At 47.3% G+C, this 22,111-nt stretch overlaps 1 protein-coding gene across 1 annotated transcript in view; it reads left to right on the top strand.

Annotated features, from left to right (window-relative positions):
• Positions 1 to 21,755, top strand: part of LOC140419119 (uncharacterized) — a 439,103-nt gene extending 417,348 nt beyond the window's left edge. Inside the window, exon 2 of the mRNA XM_072502881.1 lies at positions 19,484 to 21,755. Within this exon, the coding sequence (XP_072358982.1) occupies positions 19,484 to 20,732 (1,249 nt within the window). The 3' untranslated portion in view covers positions 20,733 to 21,755. The remainder of the gene's footprint in view (positions 1 to 19,483) is intronic.
• Positions 21,756 to 22,111: the final 356 nt, after the last annotated feature.

Here is a 22,111-nt window from a genome sequence, read left to right as displayed (position 1 = left end):
TCTCGCTGCACCAGGGCCGCTTTTTTTGCCGTTTCGCTGCGGGTCCGATCCATGCAGGTTAGCAGGGGACCTTTCTCCTTCCTTCCCCGCGGGTTGGTTATCCAAAAAGTGCCGTTGGGGCTCCGTTAGCGGGCCCGAAAGTCCGTTTTCGTGGGAGCTGCCGAATCGCGCGGCTTAGCTCCGCATCGCCACAACCCGGAAGTCCAGCTAGGTGATGGTAAACACTCAGGCGGGAAAGACAAGAATCTACAACGTGTTTAAAACAGCTGATTTATTTCACCAATATCTAGAATGTTAAACTCCAGTCCCTAAAAGGTTATTATCATCAGAAACAAACTCCAACTATCAGAGTAAAAACCTGAAAGTTCTGGTCCAGGGAGAGGCCAATTGGCCCATCGTGTGTGTGCTGGCTGAAGTAGAGCTATTCGGCTTAATCCCATTTTGCAGATCTCAGTCGATTGCCCTGTATGTCCCAGTCCTTCAATTGGATATCCAAGACATTTATTTTAAAGAGATCAGGATTTCTGCTTCAATGACCTATCTGAGAGTGAGTTCTAGACTCCCACCACTGAAATGATGACCTCCCAGAAGCCATAGCTTTACCAAAAGAAGTATCCATTCTGAAGTGTAAGGCCCATACTCAAGATAACACTATTGAAGCACAAGGAAACACCCTTGCAGACCGAGTAGCAAAGGAAGCTGCCTCCCAGTAGGATTCTTCAGCAGAACCAAGACACATCTACAAATTGGGAGTGACCAATTTATTACAAGATTTACATGAAATGCAACATGTCTCTACACAAGAAGAGAAATGGTCATGGTTAGACTCAGGTATCCAGTTGTATAATGATGATATTTGGAGACAAGTTCAGACTGATAAACCAGTTGCACCACAGGAACTGATGCCATTTCTGGCCCAACACATCCATTGATGGGGACATTTAGCCCCAGGACAGATGATGGCTCGATTCCAGAAAGGTTAGTGTGGCAATTGATTCAAAACACCTGCACAGTTGGTATTGAACCGCTGTGTAACCTGTCAAAAGAACAACTTAGGACCGTTAACATCAATGCCTCAGCTAAAAGCTCCTGCCCTTGCAGGACCATTCCAGAACATGCAGGCCGATTACATCACCCTTCCTACATGTCAAAGATACACTGATGTCCTTGTAATAGTGGATAAGTTCTCTCGATGGGTCGAGGCTGCTCCAGCCAGGAGGGCTACAGCCACCCATACAGCCAAAGTCCTGTGCAAAGACTATATTCCCAGATGGGGAGTACCAGCTCGCATTGACTCAGACAATGGAACCCACTTTACAGGTGCTGTTTGCCAGGAGGTGTGCAGGTTACTGAACATCGATTGGAATCTACACTGCCCTTATCATCCAGAAACATCAGGACAAGTGGAACGCATGAACCGGACTTTAAAAGAACGATTGTCCAAACACAACCAAGAAGGCAGGAGTTGGATTCAGGCCTTGGCACTTGTTTTGTGCAGTATCAGAGCAACTCCAAACAGAACCACAGGCCTAAGCCCTTTTGAGGTCATCACTGGCAGACTCATGTCACTGCCAGCAACTATTGACTTAAGAAAGGCAGACTGTCATCTGATTAGTGATGCTTTACTTAGTTATTGTCAAAACTTAACAAATGCTGTCAGGTGTTGGCGGCGTGGGGCGATCCTCCTGAGGGGGGCCACGACTTGGTGCCCGTCGAATTTGTCTATATCAAGAAAGTTCAGCGCAAACTGTTAGGAGCCAAGTGGGAAGGCCCCTACCAGATATTACTCACAACCCAGTCAGCCGTGAAACTCCCAAGGAAAGAAATCATGGATTAATGCGTCACATGTGAAGCGCGCATACCAAAATCAGACTCTGTAAAAATGTTTGCCACCATATTGATTTTCAGTTCCATGTTTGGCCGAGCAGGCCTTACCCAGGAGTTCAGTGTTAACACGTTCCTTTACATGTCCTATACCTATGCCAGAGACTTCAACGTCTCTAAGTGCTGGGTGTGTTCTTGTATCCCTACCAATTCCCAAGCAGGTATCCCAGGACAGCCTGTTCCTTTTACTTTATCCCAAATGGCAGAATGGTACATTTTCCAAAATCACGACTCTTCCCTTCCCCAATGTGGAGACACCAGAACCAAAGAAATGATAAACGATGAGGTTAAGAGATGGCGATCTACGGGCCGCCCATTAAACACTTTCAAGCGATGGTATCAACATGTCTCTGATCAGAAACAGAAACCAGCCCAAGTAACCTTCCCAACTGGTCATAACCACACTGGGACCATATGGTTAATCGGCTAAAATCATAGAGCATGGAATGCGGGATACAGTAAATGTGAATATTATTGGATGTGAGTACCAGTAGAATGTGCATTCATGACACAAGAAAGGTAGTGGTCTATGGACATAAATTGGCTGCAGACTTCGAGAAAATAGCCAATGACACTGCCCGAGCCCCAAGTAGCATTTCAGCCTAGATGCTAGCCATTCGAACTGTGGCTTTACAGAATCGGATGGCACTTGACTATTTGCTAGCCGAAAAAGGTGGCACCTGTGCCCTGATTGGTGCAGAGTGTTGCACCTACATCCCAGTAATTCAGAAGAAATCAAAAGCTTGTCAGCACATAGTCCAGAAGAAGTTAGGAAACTTTACCAACCCTCTGACACCACTCTTTGGGGATGGCTCTCTGGATGGGTGGGTGGCACAGGAATTTCCATCATTCAGGGACTTCTCTTATTTTTCATTTTTGGGCTTGCCATTTACATAGTGGTCTTGCTGATCAGATGCATTGGCCAACCTTTGGCTACCTGTAATGCCCCAACAATCAAAGTGGTTCATAGTGGTCCAACTGCACCACCAGCTCATGACATTGAACAAGGCTCCAACTATTGAACTTTTATTACTGCATTATTACCCAATTATTACTGCAATCATATAATCAATTTCCATTATTACTGAATTGTTATTGTACTGTATAATTACTTTTTTGAATAAAATACTTCCAGCATGCTTGTAACGCTTGCAAAGCTTTGCCCGCTCCAGTGTTGAAGGCTGTTCCCAAACAAATGAACCACTGAAGTGAACAATGTGAATGAGTTCCTCTCCATACTTACTGCTGTCCTGTCGCATTTCTTCCTTAATTTCTATTATTTTGATTCATCTTATTAATCTTTAGAAGAATCAAAAGGAGGGGGGGGACTGATAGAAATTGGCTTTTTTAGTTAGCTATAGATGATAAAGGTAAAAAATGAGAACTCAATAAGCATATTAAGCATTATTTAAGCGCAACAATAGCTGGAAACTCATTAAGGGTTAATCCAGATCATACACTTTAATTTTCTTTCATTACACCTAGATTTTAATATTTGCAAATTGCTTGAGACAAGCCAGGTCAGTGACGCCAACTAGCTAAAAGACCCCATTGTATGCTGCTGCTTTTCCAGCACGGGCAGTCCCAGTTCCATGGTAATAGACAGTCTAAAGTCATAATGCCCTGAAGGCTGTGTTTTTTCTAATGAATGTTGAGATGCAGGTGTCGATAATTTCGAAAATTGGCAAGCAATGGAATAGGAAAATTACACCAACATATTCAAATACCTTTATCTCTTAAATTGATGGACAGACACTTTGGTCGAACTGATAAATTATAAATTAGTTAAAGCCAATCAGCAGCAAAAAGAAGGCCAGACTTTGAGATAACAATTCTCTTAAAAATCACTTACCGGAATGGAAAAGTGCTTCTGTTGCTCTGTTCTGTTTCTCTTCTTGCAAACTCCATCTATATTTCTGAAACCTTTGCTGCTCGCTTTGCTAATCGCAATTACCCAGTTAATTTAACTGGTGTATTACGATTTAAATGGAAACTCAACTTCTGTATTCGCTAAAGACAATTAATCTGACTAGCTTACTGCAGGGCTATTTGTTGATTCTTTCTAAATTTTGTGTTAAAAACAAGTTTCCCAGTGGCACAGCTGACAAATAAAGTTCAACTGGACTTTGCCAAAAAGCACAGACTTGATCTCTGTTATTTGGGAACTGAGAAGGGATAACGCATATCCAGGGTTCCGAATAGACACAGAGATCCATTAACCCCCTTCCACACCCAATTCTCTGCTAATTACTTTAAATCTAAACCCCTTGGTTATTGATCTATTCATGAAATAGATCCTCCTTATCCATTCTATCCAGGCCCCTCATAATGTTAAACACCTCAGTTAATCTCCTCAGTGTTCTCTGTTCCACAGAAAACCACCTCGGCCCCTCCAATCTTTCCTCATTGTTAAAATTCTCCATTTGTGTCAACATCCCCGTCAATCTGCATCCTCGCTGTATGAATACATCCTTCCTGTAATGTGGTGACCAGAACTGTACTCAGTAATGCAGCTGTGGCTTAACTAGTGTTTTGGACAGCTCCAGTATAACTTCCCTGATCTTATAATAAAAACATAAAATGCTGGAAATACTCAGCAGCTTTGGCAGCATCTGTGGAGAGAGCGGTTTCAGGTCTTTCCTCCAATAGAAATTGCTGGGAATATTCCCTGCTCCAGTACTCTGTGTCCCTGTGAATAACAAAGTATCCTCTCTGCCTCTACAATCACCATGTCTACCTCTCCTGTCACCTTCAGGGATCTGTGGACATGCATTCTAACGCCCCTCTGTCCCTCTACACATCATACCATTCATATTCTTTCCCTTTGCCGTGTTTGTCCTCCCCAAATGTATTTATTACCCCGCGTTTCTCTGGATTGACCTCAGTTTGCTACTTTTCTGGCCCGCTGATCAGTCTATTTGATGTCTTCCTGCAGCCATTGCAGCCTTGGTTCAAACATGGACAAAAGCGCTGAATGCCTGAGGTGAGAGTGACTGTCCTTGACATCAAGGCAGCACTTGACCGAATATGGCATCAAGGAGCCCTAGCTAATCTGGAGTCAATGGGAATCAGGGTGAAAACTCTCCGCTGGGTGGAGTCGTACCTGGCACAAAGGAAGATGGTTGTGGTGGTTGAAGGCCAACCATTTCAGCTCCAGGACATCACTGCAGGAGTTCCTCAGGGCAGTGTCCTCGGCCCAACCATCCTCAGCTGCTTCATCAATGATCTGCCTTCATCATAAGGTCAGGAGTGGGAATGTTTGTGGATGACTGCACAATGTTCAGCACCATTTGCGACTCCTTAGATAATGAAGCAGCTCTTGTCCAAATGCAGCAAGACCTGGACAATATCCAGGCTTGGACTGATAAGTGGCAAGTTACATTCATGCCACACAAGTGTCAGGCAATGATCATCTCCTACAAGAGAGGATCTAACCATCGCCCCTTGACATTCAATGACATTACCATCGCTGAATCCCTTACAATCAACATCCATTGGTCAAACTCTGAACTGGACGAGCCACATTAATACTGCGGCTGCCAGGGCAGGTCAAAGATGAGGAATCCTATGACAGGTAACTCATCTCCTGACCCCACCCCCCCCAAGCCTGTCCACCATCTGCAATGCACGAGTCAGGAGAGTAATGGAATATTCTCCACTTGCCTGGATGAGTGCAGCTCCAACAGCATCCAGGACAAAGCAGCCCGCTTGATTGCTCCCCCTTCCACAAACATTCAAACCATCCATCACCGACGAACAGTGGCAGCCGTGTGCACCATCTCCAAGATGCACTGCAGTAACTCACCAATGTTCTTTAGTCAGCACCTTCCAAACCCATGACCACTACCATCTAGACGGCCAAGAGCAGCAGATCATGGGAACCCCATCACCTGGAGGTTCCCCTCCAAGTCACTCACCACCCTGACTGGCAAATATGTCATTGTTTCTTCCTGTCGCTGGGAGAACATCCTGGAACTCACTCCCTAACAGCACAGTGGGTGGACTGAATGACTGCAGCGGTTCAAGAAGAATACTCCCCACCACGTTCTGAAGGGCATCGAGGGATGGGCAATAAATGCTGGCCTAACCAGTGAAGCCCACATTCCATAAATGAATAATAAAAGTCTGCAGCTTTCTTTCTCACTGTCAAAAAGAGGACCGTAAATGACTTAATGCTGTCCCCATGTTAAAGTCTAAAGCATTGATACAGAACTCAAGAAGCATGGAATCATGACCTGAGAAATCTAGAATCGCACTGGAAATACTCCACCAATCACAAACATACCCCTCGACCACTGCCCTTTGCTTCCTGCTGCTCCAGTTGATGTCACTTCCTGCACTTGTGATTGTTCTGGACATGAGAAGTATTCTGGTTTTCCCACGTGGATCAGGACTGGAATCCAATTCTTTTTTTTCCAATTAATGGACAATTTAGCATGCCCAATTCACCTACCCTGCACATCTTTAGGTTGGGGGGTAAGACACACGCAGACACAGGGAGAATGTGCAAACTCCACATGGACAGCGATCCGGAGCCGAAACCAGGTCCTCAGCACCGTCAGGCAGCAGTGCTAACCAGTATGCCATTGCACAATCCGTTTTTGTTAATTGTTAATATCTAAACCTCTCAAATGATTAATTGACTGAGAAATTCAGACATCTTTACTCTTACAATGTCAACTTCATCTTTATCCCCTGGATTTGATGAATGGACCACGATTCTATGAATGATGATCAGATTGATTTCAGTTTTGTGATGATTAATGAATTGTCTCACTTTACAATTGATGAATCCAGTGACCAGGATGTGCTCTCCACAGGACTGGGATGCCCTGTCATTGCCTTTATTTATTTCATTATTAACTGACTGAAGCAACAATAAGCTGGAGGTTAAAATAAATAAAGATTCATCAGCCACTCACCAATCAGCTTGTTCCATTTGCCTGAAGTCACGTTATTTTTATCAGGAATTAACTGAAATGATTTTCTTCATTCTTGTTACCGAAACAGCTCGGATTTTAACTTCCTGAAGAATTCAGACTTTTTCACTGTTACAATCGCTTGTCATTCAGCTTCAACTTTATCCTCACGATTTGATCAACAGAACACTGACTGCAATTATATAAATGATCAAATTGAGTTCAGGTTTATACTAATTAATGAATCATGACTTATAGTTCATTAATACAGTGACCAGAACGCTTCTCGCATAGTCTCCTTGCTCTTATATTCCAGGCCTCATCCAAGAAAGGATTCTTGGCTGCCTGATCGATCTGTCCAGCTACCTGTGGATAGGGACACCAATACCTCCCTGTTGCTCGACATTCTCAGTATCGTTCTATTTATAGTTCATTTCCTTGTCTTGTTTTCCCTCTGAAATTCATTATCTCTCACTGTTTGTAGCACAGCGGTTAACACTGTTCACAGCGTCAGGGTCCCAGGTTTGATTCCCAGGTTTGGTCACTGGTCTGTGCGGAGTCTGCACATTCTCTCCATGGCTGCCTGGGTTTCCTCCGCATGCTACGGTTTCCTCCCACAATTCCTGAAAGACATGCTTTTTCGGTGAATTGAACATTCTGAACTCTGTGTACCTGAACAGGCGCCGGAATGTGGCGACTAAGGGATTTTCACAGTCGCCTCATTGCAGTGTTAATGTAAGCCTACTTATGACAACAATAAAGATTATTATTAAATTGAATTCCGGGGTGGCAGGGTGGTGCAGTGGTTAGCACTGCTGTCTCATGGCGCTGAGGTCCCAGGTTTGATGCTAGCCCTGGGTCACTGTCCATGTGGAGTTTGCACATTCTCCCCACGTCTGCGTGGGTCTCACCCCAAGTTACAAGATGTGCAGGGTAGGTGGATTGGCCACGCTAAATTGCCGCTTAATTGGAAAAAAATTGGATGCTCTTAAAAAAAAATTTTAAAGATTGAATTCCATTTGTAATGGTTCTGCCCATGCGACCAGTCCATTGATATCATCCTGCTGTCCACGGCTTTCTCCCTAAATGTCAACAATACATACAATTGTTGTACCAGAAAACTGTGAAGCCCCACTGGAAACAGGCATCCAGACATCATTCAATCCTGGATGTGATTCACAGCAGCAATAACAGCAGAATCCATCCCCTGTTGTCGCCTGTGAACTTGCTGATGTCTCAGCAGGTTGTTTGACTGAGCGAATCCCCTCCCACGCACACAGCAGGTGTACGGCCTCTCCCCACTGTGAACCATGTGTCAGCAGATTCCATTTACTTTTAAATCCCTTCTCGCAATCAGAGCATTTGAAAGGTCTCTGATCAATTTGATAAGTTGGTGTGTTGTAAGGTGGGATGACTGAGTGAATTTCTTGTCACACACGGGGCAAGTGTACGGTCTCTGTCCAGTGTGAACTCGCTGGAGTACCAGAAGGTCGGATGAATCAATGAATTGCTGCCTACACACACGGCAGGAGAACGGTCTCTCCCCAGTGTGAACTCGATGTCTCAGAAGGTGGGCTAATCAGGTGAATCCCTTCCCACAATCGGAACAGGTGAATGGCCTCTCTCCGGTGTGAATGCGTTGGTGTTTCAGAAGGTCCCTTATACTTTTAAATGTTTTCACACATTCAGAACAATTAAAAGGTCTCTGATCAGTGTGAACAAATTGGTGTGTCTGGAGGTTCGATGCACAAGTGAATCTCTTCCCACACATGGAGCAGGTGAACGGCCTCTCCTCAGTGTGAGTGCGTTGATGTATCAATAAATAATTTTTACTTTTAAAGCTCTTCTCAAACTCAGAACAATTAAAAGATCTCTGATCAGTGTGAACACGTTGGTGTGTCCGGAGGCTCGATGACTGAGTGAATCCTTTCCCACAAATGGCGCAGGTGAATGGCCTCTCCCCAGTGTGAGTGCGTTGATGTAACAGTAAATTATTTCTGCTTTTAAAGTTCTTTTCACAGTCAGCACATTTAAATGGTCTGTGGTCAGAGTGGACCTGGTGGTGAGTTAGGAGTTTTGATAAAGTATTAAATCCCTTTTCACATTCCAGACAGGTGAAAGGCCTCTCACCACTGTAAACATGCTGGTGTATGATAAGGTATGATGACCGAGTGAATCCCTTCCCACACGTGGAGCAGGTGAATGGCCTTTCCCCAGTGTGACTACGTTGATGAGTTTCCAATTCAGACGGGTAATTGAATCCCATCCCACAGTCCCCACATTTCCACGGTTTCTCCATGGGTATCGACAGGTCTATCAGATGTAGGTAAGATGCAGATTTGAGGTCACTATCAGATCAGCCGTGATGTTATTAAATGCTGGAACAGGCTCACGGGGCTGAATGTCCAATTGCTGCTTCATGATTCCTATTGTGCGAATGTCCTTTTGTCTCTTCAGCTTGGATTCAGTTTGTTGTGGGCAAATTCTCCATTTCTAACCCCTAGTAAAAGGAGTTTACAAAAGTCATCAATGTCAGTCCAGGATAGAAATTCTCAAAGAGACAATGCTAGTTTCTCTGGAACATTTTTTCCTCTCCTGTTCCCCCAAAGCTGTCAATTCCCGTCCCACACACTCTCCCTCCCTCCTTCCTGGGCTGAAATCCAAACCCATCTGCACCATTTCTTTCCTCCACTCCCAGTTTTCTCCCTCCCTCTCCTCTGCCTGGGTTCAGTTCTCCAGCTCCTGTCTGCAGACTGACAATAAAATCAATAGTTCTTATTGGGGGTTTGGGGCCTCCAGCGGGTGTTTGTGAACCCTCCCCGCCCACCTGCCAGGGTTTCCTTCCTTGCCAGAGATCAGAGTCCTCATTGATTTGAGTAAAAAGTGTAAGCTCTCATTTCTTGTGCCCCTCCCCCATCCTCTGATGTGAACCATCCTCCAGTGTCTGAAGCAGGATGGTGCCCATTAACCTGGGCCTGTTCCCGGGAGGGAGGGAGAAGCTCCGCAACTGCAAACCAGGGAGCTGACAATAATTGTGAAGGGTTTGCTCCAGCTCACAATGCCCGGGGACTGATTGACGGCAGGTTTGGAGCTACAGGAAGAGGAGGCGTAGCTGGAGGACCGAACTAGAGCAGGTGGTCCTCCAACCAATCAGAGTGAATGGGAGGCGGGGTAGAGCCTCATGCGGCGCTTTATCTGGGCCTTTCTGGGATAAAAGCCCAAGCACCTTTCGCCGGAGCAACTTTTGCCGTCAAATGTCATCCCTCCCTCCCGACTTACCCGGTGGTATCTGACCAGTTGAGAATTTCCAAACAATCGCCTGAACCGACTCTTTTTTTAAAAAATATGTTTTTATTAAGAATTTTTCAACAATATTTTCCACCTTACAAACAAACCCCCCCGTAACAAAAAAAAGAAAGAGAACTCGCGTGGCAAGACATGAACATGGCAAGTCAATAAGATACAGAATTTTGTACATTGGATTCATCCCGTACATGTCAGTTTCCGGATCATTCATGTGTTTTCTTGCTCAAATACCCCCCAAAGAAACCCCCCTCCCCACCCCACGAATGATGAACACCCCCCCGGGCTGCTGCTGCTGCTGCCCGACCTTCATCAAACGCTCCGCGAGATGGTCTAGGAACGGTTGCCAACGCTTGTAGAACCCCTGCGCAGACCCTCTCAAGGCAAACTTTATCCTCCCCAACTTGATAAACCCAGCCATATCATTTATCCAGGCCTCCAGGCTGGGGGGCTTTGCCTCCTTCCACATTAACAAGATCCTTCGCCGGTCTACTAGGGACGCAAAGGCCAGAATGCCGGCCTCTTTCGCCTCCTGCACTCCCGGTTCGTCTACCACTCCAAATAGTGCTAGCCCCCAGCTTGGCTTGACCCGGACTTTCACCACCTTAGATACTGTTCCCGCAACTCCCCTCCAGAACCACTCCAGTGCCGGGCATGACCAAGACATATGGACATGGTTCGCCGGACTTCCTGAGCACCTCTCACATCTGTCCTCCACCCCAAAGAACCTACTCAGCCTCGCCCCCGTCATATGCGCTCGATGAACCACCTTAAAATGTATCAGGCTAAGCCTGGCACACGAGGAAGAGGACTTAACCCTACTTAGGGCATCAGCCCATAGCCCCTCCTCAATCTCCTCCCCCAACTCCTCCTCCCATTTACCCTTCAGCTCCTCTACCAAAGCCTCCTCCTCTTTCATCTCCTCGTATATCGCCGACACCTTGACCTCTCCAACCCATACGCCCGATATCACCCTATCTTGAACCCCCTGTGCCGGGAGTAGCGGAAATTCCCTCACCTGCCGCTTCACAAACGCCCTCACCTGCATGTACCTGAAAGCATTTCCCGGGGGTAGCCCAAACGTCTCCTCCAGCGCCCCTAAGCTCGCAAACGTCCCATCAACGAACAGGTCCCCCAAACTTCTGATCGGAGTTACTCTCAATACTCCGCATGCTCCAGCTCACCATGCCCCGGGGAGTGATTGACAGCATCTCCAGACCAATAGGAAGAGGGGGTGGGACTGGAGGACCGAGCTGATCCTCCAACCAACCATTGGCTGAAACTCTGCATCATTTTGAAAACTGATTTGTCTCAAACTCCAGGAGAAAACTGCACCTTTCTGTTTGTGGCTTTAAACAGATGAGAGGAAATGAAGGGATCTGGAAAGTGTCATGATATCCATATTAACATATCATGCTGCAATCACACACACACACACTGATGGACAGGTCGACGGACCAATCAACACACACGCAACATCACAGCCAATCACCAGTGAGAGCACACGCACTATAAAACAGGGAACACCGCAGTTCCTGCTCATTCCACCAGGAGATAGCTCAGAGCACAGAGCTCACAGCGTGACACTCAGACATACACCATGTGCTGAGTGCCTCTCTAAGATAGTGCTAGGGCTGGGTCCACAGGTTAACTGGTGAAGTACGAACCACAGCCAGAAGTTAACAGTTGTTATTACTGAATAATAAAACAGAGTTGTACAATCTACAACCGTGTTGGTTCGTTTGTACATCGGAACACCCAACACGACATGATACCAGGCTTGGAAACGCGCCAGCAACTGTGAAACCTACCTGAACATCTTCAGAGATCTGCCATCCTGTGCCATGGACACCATCAGCCCACCGCAGCCGCGCCAAATCGCTGGAAATCTCGGTGTCAACTGGAAGCTGTTTAAACAGCGCTTCCAGCTCTTCCTAGTAGTCACAGACAGGAAGAATGCATCGGACACCAGGTAGATCGCCCCCCTCCTCTCCACGGCAGGGCAACACGCCATCCACATCTACAACTCCCTGGCATTCGCGGAAGGCGAGGGCAAGACAAAGTACAAGACAGTCCTTCTAAAACATGAGCAACACTTCAGCGTCAAAGTGAATGAGAGCTTCGAGAGGTACCTCTTCCAGCAGCGCCTGCAGGGTAAGGATGAGCCTTTTCAATCCTTTTTGACACACCTCCGTATCTTCGCGCAGTCCTGCGGCTATGAGGCCACCTCCGATTCCATGGTTCGGGACCAGATAGTTTTTGGGGTCACCTTGGACACCCTACGACAGCAGCTCCTCAAAATAAAGAGCCTCACCCTAGCCACCGCCATCGAAACCTGCATCCTCCACGAAAACGCGACCAGCCGGTACTCCCAATTCCAGGCGGCCGAATCGGCACGGCAGGGGTCCTACGAGGCCGAGCGGGTCCAGTTGATCAAGTACCTCCCGGCCCGCGGCCCGGACGAGGGTGGCCGTTGTGCGCGCTTTCCGAGGCCTCCCGCGCTTGTACGCGCCAAAAGAGGGGATGTCGGCGCAGAAGGACGTGATGCGCAGGCGCGCTCTACGCAGGACCGGACTGCGCATGCGTGGTGGCGCAATGAACGCCATGATGTCACGACGTGCGGCAACTGTGGATCCGCACACTTAAAGTGGCAATGTCCAGCCAAAACCCGACAATGCCTCCGCTGTGGCAAGATGGGCCACTACGCTGCCTGCTGTCGAACAGCTGAACCTGCCAATGCTCCGCAATTCCACCAGCCTCACAGGAATGTGCGGGCCATTCAGCCTCCATACACCGAGTCATACCCTGACGACGTACAGACTGGTGATACCGACGACCGGGAAGCCTTCCGCGTTGCGGTAATAGACAGAAATTGGATGTCCCCAAGTAGGACCCACCAGCCGATGCCAGTGCACAGCGTTAATCCGGGCGATGAATGGTGTGCCACCCTAACGGTCAACCAATCACCAATCACATTCCGTTTAGACACTGGTGCCTCCGCCAATCTCTGTGCATGGTCAGCCTTCTACACCTTGAAGGTCAAACTACCGATTTGGCCATCCCGCTGCCAGTTGGTTGATTACAACGGTCATGTTATCCCGACCATGGAGTCTTGCCAGCTCGAGGTTGCACACAATTCATACACAGCCACACTGTCTTTTGAGATAGTTGGATCCTCGAAGGACTCTCTGCTCGGCGCACAGGCGTGCAAGATCCTCCACCTCGTTCAGTGGGTACACACTCTGTCTCCAGAAAGCACGTCCGATTTCCCGGATGCAGACTTTAGGGCACAGCTCCACTCACTCCTCGCCCACAACCAGCAGGTTTTCGAGGGCATGGGCACGCTGCCCTACACTTACAGAATACGGCTCAAACCGGATGCCACCCCAGTCATTCACGCACCTTGTAGAGTCCCAGCACCATTCAAGGACCGCCGCAAGCAGCAGCTGCAGGATCTGCAGGGCCAAGGAGTGCTTTCCCGGGTCACGGAGCCTACGCCATGGGTCAGCTCCATGGTGTTCGTAAAAAAGACCTCTGGCGAACTCTGTATCTGCATCGACCCGAACGACCTGAACAATAACATCATGAGGGAACACTACCCCATACCCAAACGGGAAGAAATCACGAGCGAAATGGCCCGGGCTAAACTTTTTACCAAGCTTGATGCCTCGAAGGGCTTTTGGCAGATTCAGCTGGATCAGTCCAGCAGGAAGCTGTGTACTTTCAACACTCCCTTTGGCAGATACTGCTACAATAGGATGCCGTTTGGCATCATCTCGGCATCTGAGGTGTTTCATCGAATCATGGAACAGATGATGGAGGGCATCGAAGGGGTGCGCTTCTATGTTGACGACGTCATCATCTGGTCCACGACACCACGGGAGCACATCAGTCGTCTCCAGCGCGTCTTTGCTCGGATACGAGAACACGGCCTGCGCCTCAACCGAGCCAAGTGTTCTTTTGGCCAAACTGAGCTGGGGGACCACATATCCCGGTCAGGGGTGCGTCCGGATGCAGACAAAGTGACAGCTATTGCAGCCATGCCGCAGCCGGCAGACAAGGAGGCAGTGCTACGCTTTCTCAGGATGGTCAACTTCCTGGGGAGGTTTATTCCCAACCTTGCCTCCCACACAACGGCTCTTCGCCACCTAGTGCAGAAGACTAGGGCAGCACGGTAGCATTGTGGATAGCACAATTGCTTCACAGCTCCAGGGTCCCAGGTTCGATTCCGGCTTGGGTCACTGTCTGTGCGGAGTCTGCACATCCTCCCCGTGTGTGCGTGGGTTTCCTCCGGGTGCTCCGGTTTCCTCCCACAGTCCAAAGATGTGCATGTTAGGTGGATTGGCATGATAAATTGCCCTTAGTGTCCAAAATTACCTCTAGTGTTGGATGGGGTTACTGGGTTATGGGGATAGGGTGGAGGTGTTGACCTTGGGGAGGGTGCTCTGTCCAAGAGCCGGTGCAGACTCGATGGGCCAAATGGCCTCCTTCTGCACTGTAAATTCTATGATCTATGACTATGGAGTTCCAGTGGCTTCCCGCACACCAGAAGGAATGGGAGGAGCTCAAGATCAAGCTCCCCACCGCCCCGGTATTGGCGTTCTTCGACACTACACGAGATACAAAGATCTCGACTGATACCAGCCAGTCCGGCATTGGGGCGGTACTCCTGCAACGGGACAACACTGCAGCATGGGCCCCGGTCAACCATGCCTCGCAGGCCATGACCCCCACAGAACAGCTCTATGCGCAGATTGAGAAGGAGTGCCTGGGTTTGTTAACCGGCATAGATAAATTCCACGACTATGTGTATGGTCTTCCTCAGTTCACTGTGGAGACCGACCATCGCCCCCTGGTCGACATCATACAAAAGGACCTCAATGAGATGACCCCTCGCATCCAGCGCATTCTGCTCAAGCTCCAGAGGTACGACTTCCAACTGGTCTACACCCCGGGAAAGGACCTCATCATCGCGGATGCCCTGTCCAGAGCAGTGAGCACACTGCCCGAATCGGGGGGGTTTGTCTGTCAGGTCGAAGCACATGTAGCCTTCACATCGGCCAATCTGCCAGCTACTGATGCAAGTCTGGCCCACATTCGCCGTGAGACTGCGGCTGACCCCCTTCTACAACATGTGATGCGTCACATGACGGAAGGGTGGCTCAAGGGGCTGTGCCCACAATTCTACAATGTCCGGGATGACTTGGCCGTCATTGATGGTGTCCTCCTAAAGTTGGACCGGATTGTGATCCCACACAGCATGCACAGGCTTGTCCTCGAACAATTGCACAAAGGCCATCTCGGGGTTGAAAAGTGCAGGCAGAGGGTCCAAGAAGCTGTGTACTGGCCGGGCATCAACGACGACATTGCCAACATGGTGCTCAACTGCCCCACCTGCCAAAGGTTGACCTATGTCCGTCGAGTATGTGAAACTTGATACCATTTGAATTGATTTTGCAGAGATCCCTTTGTCTTTTAGTTCAGTCGTTTTCTGGAATGTAAGAAGCTGGATGTCTCTTACATTTCTGTAAGATGATTCAAGCTTGCAAGCTAAATAAATAACTTCTGTTTACGTGCGAATCCGTCTCAACTTTTATTGAGGCCAGACTGACAGAGAAAGAAATTTGGAGATCTACATTTGGTGCCGAAACCCGGGATTTCTCTGGGCGATCCTGATCCAACTGCGAAATCAGAATTAGACTGATTATGAACAGGAGGACGGGAACAAAGGGCCCTCAATGTAGAAATGGAAAACGACCAGCATTGATTGTTCCCCTCTTCTTATCGTCTGATTAGTCTGGTCACTCGCGGTTGGCACAGAAAGACCGCCTCGACGAAATCACAGGTCAGTCTGGGGATTAGCACTTTAATTGATGGGATTTCATATTGTTGTTTCGGCTTGGGTTAGGGTTCAGAGGCTGATGGGACTTAAATAATAAAGGTTCAGTCTATTATCGGGGTTCAGAGGCTGATGGGACTTAAATAATAAAGGTTCAGTCTATTATCGGGGTTCAGAGGCTGATGGGACTTAAATAATAAAGGTTCAGTCTATTATCGGGGTTCAGAGGCTGATGGGACTTAAATAATAAAGGTTCAGTCTATTATCAGGGTTCAGAGGCTGATGGGACTTAAATAATAAAGGTTCAGTCTATTATCGGGGTTCAGAGGCTGATGTGACTTAATTAATGAAGGTTCAGTCTATTATCAGGGTTCAGAGGCTAATGTGACTTAATTAATGAAGGTTCAGTCCAGTATAACTGTTTTTAAATCTGAAGATGGTTCAACTCTATGTGTGAGTGTTTTAAATATATAGTTGATTAAGCTAAAATTGTCTCCTTGGACTGTAAAGTTCCGAGGTCTAGTTGAGATTGTGAGGAATGCTGCATATTGGTTGAAGCAGAAGTCTCTCAAAGGGTTAACAGCAGCAGGCGGAGTTGAAAACAGACAGTGCTTCTCACTCAGGCCTTGAGATAACAGCACCAGTCTGCAGTGTAATCGGATACCTTTCCTTTGAGTCAGTGAACACCAGCAAAGTTACGTTTTGAATTAATTAAAGGAAACCAGTGGGTTTCTCCACCTCTTTGATAAAAGTTATTATTTTCGAAAGCAATTGATTGAAATTGCCAGAATCTTAAATTTTACTTACTTGAAATAAGGTTTATCTCATTTTATCTGGAGATTAATAGAAACTTAAAGAAGATCATGGACACCATTTTAAAAAGTGTCAATCTGGAGATGATAGTTGATTTTGCTAATACTTATGTGTATGTAACAGAAAAAAAACTTGTTAAAAGAAAAATTGTTAAGATAAAGAAATAATTAAGTTGTAAATGTTATACAAGTTTGTGTTAAGCAAATTGTAAATTTAGTTCTGAGTTGAGATCAGAGCTAAGCTTGCAAGTTGCAGTAATTCAATTTGAATTTTCAAACATTTTTAAGTTTAAAAAAAAAAAAGAGAGCAAATAGAGAAAAGAAGGACACAGATCTTGAATGCGTTGAATAGCACATTTCAAAGGCCCATAAATCTTTCTGTTATCTTAGACCTAAAACCTAGGAAGATTGACGAGCCATAGGAATGTCTGGGGCGTTTTAATGAAATCTACCGGGGGCAGTCAGGCGATTTGCTGTATCAAAATGGTCAGAATTCCCCTCAATACTGTGCTATGTTAATGCATTGCCTACCACCTTCTGTGGTTACTGCTGTGAAATGTAATAACATGAATTGGACAGAGAACGACCCTTCCCAGATGGCAAGGGCAGTCAGATTTTACTGGAAGGAGGGTGTAGGCCAAGAAGGAGGCTCAGTTACAAAGGTTAAGACTGAGTATGTAATGAAAAAGGATGATCTGCGATCCCAACAAGCGGCAGAAATGGTAGTTTACCAGCAGGAGCTCCAATATAGTGACTTTGGGTGGGTGGATCAGCGAAGAGGAGGATGAGACAACAGTGCTATATTTCTATCACCCCCCAGTGGTGGACGTTAGACATTGAACAGTCACTCCATCACGTTACCCTGGCCTATGACAGAACTGGACGAAACAGGGAGTTGGAGGACAAATACCGGCCATTACTTGAGACCGAATGGCCAGTCAAGGTTACAGCCACAGTCACGGGAAAAGAAGGTACAGCCGATTTTGTTACAATATCACCACATTTATGGCCACAGTCAGCTTCGGTAAGCCCTCATATTACACGTCAGGTCCATGACCAGTACCATGCCAGGGATATGGGGCGAATGGTCAGCATCTTACCGAAGCTCGTCAGAATAGGTATGAGATATACCTTTTGAACAATCCACGTCTGACATTTAAACACTGTACCACTATCAATCCAGCCTGTTTTCTTAGTGGTCCCCCTGTCCATGAAGACGCACCTGGCCACGACTGTTTAGCCTTGATTCAGGAAACTACCACAATAAGGGGCGATTTGAGTGACATTTCGTCAGAACAACCTGACATGATTATGTGTGGTCAAATATCCCACCGGGGTTTAGTTAATGACCTACTGCAGGCCCTCCTTATGCCAGCGCAGATTTCCGTTATTAAATGCGCTGCCCACACGAATGGTACAACCCCAGTTGACGTTGGTAATGAACGAGCAGATTGTGCAGCGCGCACAGCCGCACAAATTCAGCAAGTGATGGTGCCTAAAATGTTAAGTCAGACTAAACGATCTACTATGAATGTGTCTGCTTCTGACAAGCCAATGCCAGACGTCATAAGGTTACAGGAGGACGCTCCTGAGAGTGATAAACAAATGTGGAAACGGTTAGGTTGTACATATGATTCTGTTTCCTCTTTATGGACCACGCCTGCACATCAGACTTGTATGTCTGATGTACTGGCTTTATGGGTCATCGAATGTGTACACTTTGCAACTCATTGTGGGGCTCGAGGGACTAGTGATTTGTTGCTGGACACTTGGTGGCACCCTAAAATGCAGGGGTTGGCCCAAAGTATCAGTAATCGGTGTTTGATTTGTCAGCAATATAACACCGGAAAAGGTATCCCTTGTGGGAAGGGGCAAACCCCGTTGCCCAGTGGTCCCTTTGAGACGCTCCAAATGGATTACATTGAGTTGGAAAGGTGTCAATGTTACAAATATGTTTTGGTCATTGTGGATGTGTTCAGCAGATGGGTCGAGGCGTATCCGACTATCTATAGTAAAGCTGCTACTGTGGTTAAAGTCTTGATGAGGGAAATCATTCCCCGGTACGGTATACCAGCTCAGTTAAGTTCTGATAATGGGCCTCATTTTATTGGACAAATTAACAAGGAGTTTTGCTCCCAGTTGGGCATACGCCAGCAGTTACACTGTGCTTACAGACCGCAGGCAGCCGGGGTGGTTGAGAGACACAATCAGACCCTCAAAACTAAATTGGCTAACTTAAGAGCAGACACGGGACTGACATGGCTTAAGTTGCTCCCCGTTGCCCTCTTCCAGCTGCAGGTTACACCTGCGGGACCAGCCCGGCTCTCTCCCGCCGAGATTCTTTATGGCAGGCCTCTTAGAATTCCTTGGAGCCTGCAGGTTCCCAGACGGGTTCAGTTTCATCAGATGACTGAAGAAATGACCACCTATGTTCTAGCCCTTACGCAAGTGCTCAAGGAACTCCATGGCCCAGTCCGTGCGGCTCACCAGCCATTGCCCCAGTACCTAGCTCACTTTCAGTCCAGCCCGGTAGTTATGTCATGGTCAAAAATTGGACTAGGAAGGGGTCGGAGCCGCGATGGGACGGGCCCTTCCAAGTTCTCCTTACCACCCCCACAGCAGTTAAAGTGGAGGGGCGAAGTGCTTGGGTCCACCTACATCACTGTAAATTGAGTCCATCTCCACTACTGTAAAAGGTCGGATACTAACCTGCCTCCCTTCTCCAGTGCTATTTTACAGGTGTGGAGCATGATGGAGTGGCTACGCATCGTCTGTCTGATATTTGGCCTCACTTCGCTTGGCGTGTTATTGGCGATGGACATGGAAAAGGGGAATATTATGTATCTGTGTAGCCCCAACCAATCTACAAGGATACATCACCTATGCAAAGGTGATGTTCTTCGCTGCCCCCATATACGAGGACATGGTATCGACTCATGGAAGGTCATCAAAGTTAAGGAGAATGCGGGAGTCATGAAGCAGCTGCACCGGTCCCGGCGATGGGAAGGGAACATTATATGGACATTGCCTTGTTTTTGGAATACATGTAAATTTGATTTTGGATGTGTTAAAAGTGGTACAATAAAGGTAACATCAGGCTGTCAGAAGAGTGTAGGAAGAGACCATGAGAAAGAGAAAGGGACTAGAGAGAGGACGGGGCGTGTGAGAAGGGAAGTACAGCTAGAACGTAGGTTACCGGGAGATGCACTTAAGATAATTAAAGGCCAAACTGAGGAAAACCCGGGTAGTATGAATCTCTTCTACCAGATTTACCACCGTCTGTATGGCCAGGGACGGGTTGTCTGCTACCCAAACCCCGCAGCGGTGTCTAGGTTATTTTCTGTTTCACCGCTTTGGGGCACTCCCCAAACGGTGGTTCATTGTCAGCGTTCCGAGCCATTGCCCGAGCAAGTCACTCTTCCTTACGATCCGGATTCAGCACCACCGGCTATTTGCCTTCCCCTTCCTCGGGGTAATCCCCACTCACAGTACGATAGGCTGCGACGGTGGAGGGCGTACATACCTAGCCACTTCACTCCCAATAGGGATTCCCGGTCGTACGAGAATTGCTTCAGCAGTGAAGGGTACGGCTGTTTGCTGGTAGAGGTGGACACAAATATAACATGTCTGTTTCCCACCTGTACGGACAGGAGGTGCCATATCACCCAGGCGTCTGGCCAATGCGTTTGTTATAACACCACTTGCGTTCCATTGAACGCTGGCCTCCAGCTCCTTTGTGGCTGGGCGAATGTCTCTCATATCACTGTTGGGAATAGGGCTTTCTGCATTGCTGGGCGGCCCGAATGGGCATTTCAAAATTGGATAAACTGGGCTACTGGGAGGTCCTTACGCAACCGATATGCTGATTGTGATGCTAGTCTCCACACGGAACAAGGATACTACTTTTTATTTAATGGTACGGCGACCAACGTTTTGTCACCCCATTTCTCCGCCGAATTGCTATTGGGACTCTAGTCCCTACCACAGTCCCCTGCCCTTCGGCGTGGAACCTGCATAATCAGTTAGCACGCCGGGCAGTCTCTGCTGAATTTTGCGAGAACTGGAAAAAACCTCAGGTTCTCGCACCCAACCGGGGCCACTCAGCCGGGTGGGGCATTCTGAGCGTATTGACACTGGGAGGTGTGGGGGTTTCCTTGGCTGTTAGTGATCGGAATTATTTTATTTGCGGCCTTACCATCTTGGGAAATGAAACCTTGGGAGCCCTCGGGGCAATAACTAAGGAGTTGTCTCAGCTACGGTTGTTTGCAATGCAGAACCGGTATGCTCTTGACTATCTTCTGGCCCGTGAGGGTGGGGTATGCGCCATAGTACAGGGCAAGTGGATCATGGGTGTTCAGGACTTGACCGCTAACATTACTACATTTATGGATCGCATACGGGATCACTTGGACGGGATGCAGGATCCTGACTCTTGGGGTAACTGGGGATCTGGAGGATGGAAGGACTGGTTGATAAATATGGCCATGTATCTAGTGGTAGCTATCGGCTGCATCTTTGTGGGCCTGGCCATCCTTAAATGTGTGATGGGTAGAATGCGGGGTGCACTGGATCAGATCACCGCCCCAATCACCGAGAAAAAAAATTTTAACTGTTAAAATCCATGAGGGTGAAGCAGATGAAGGGGGGCTAAGACAGGAATTGGAAATGCAGCGACGGATCTTTTTAGATGAGGAACCGTAGCTATAGATTGGATAGTTCGGTTATCATGGAATGATAAAAGGAGGGAATGACGAATGTGATATAAAATAGTTACTTTAGAGTTACTAGTTAATGTAATGTAGAAATAAGCCACTTTGATTCTTGCAGTTAGGGACAAAGGAATTTGAGACCGCATGGAAAAAGCAGGAAGAGGTGTGTCTATGAGAGTGATGCTTCATTGATAGGGGCCAGAGAAAGGGATTGGAAGTGAGCCAATCAGAATAGATCGAACAGGTCAGGAGGGACATAGGCTGACCTATGTCCGTCGAGTATGTGAAACTTGATACCATTTGAATTGATTTTGCAGAGATCCCTTTGTCTTTTAGTTCAGTCGTTTTCTGGAATGTAAGAAGCTGGATGTCTCTTACATTTCTGGAAGATGATTCAAGCTTGCAAGCTAAATAAATAACTTCTGTTTACGTGCGAATCCGTCTCAACTTTTATTGAGGCCAGACTGACAGAGAAAGAAATTTGGAGATCTACATGAGTTGGTAACGTCCCCCTGGGCAAAGGTGGGTGTGGACCTTTATCATGCGCTCGGCAGGGACTACGTCATCATAATTGACTATTTTTCCAATTATCCGGAGGTCATACGCCTGCACGACTTGACATCATCAGCTGTAATCAGAGCATGT

The sequence above is a fragment of the Scyliorhinus torazame genome, chromosome 5, assembly GCF_047496885.1.
Source record: "Scyliorhinus torazame isolate Kashiwa2021f chromosome 5, sScyTor2.1, whole genome shotgun sequence".
Taxonomy (NCBI): Eukaryota; Metazoa; Chordata; class Chondrichthyes; order Carcharhiniformes; family Scyliorhinidae; genus Scyliorhinus; species Scyliorhinus torazame.
Note: the sequence above shows the minus strand (reverse complement) of the source record. Positions and strands in the feature narration are given on the sequence as shown.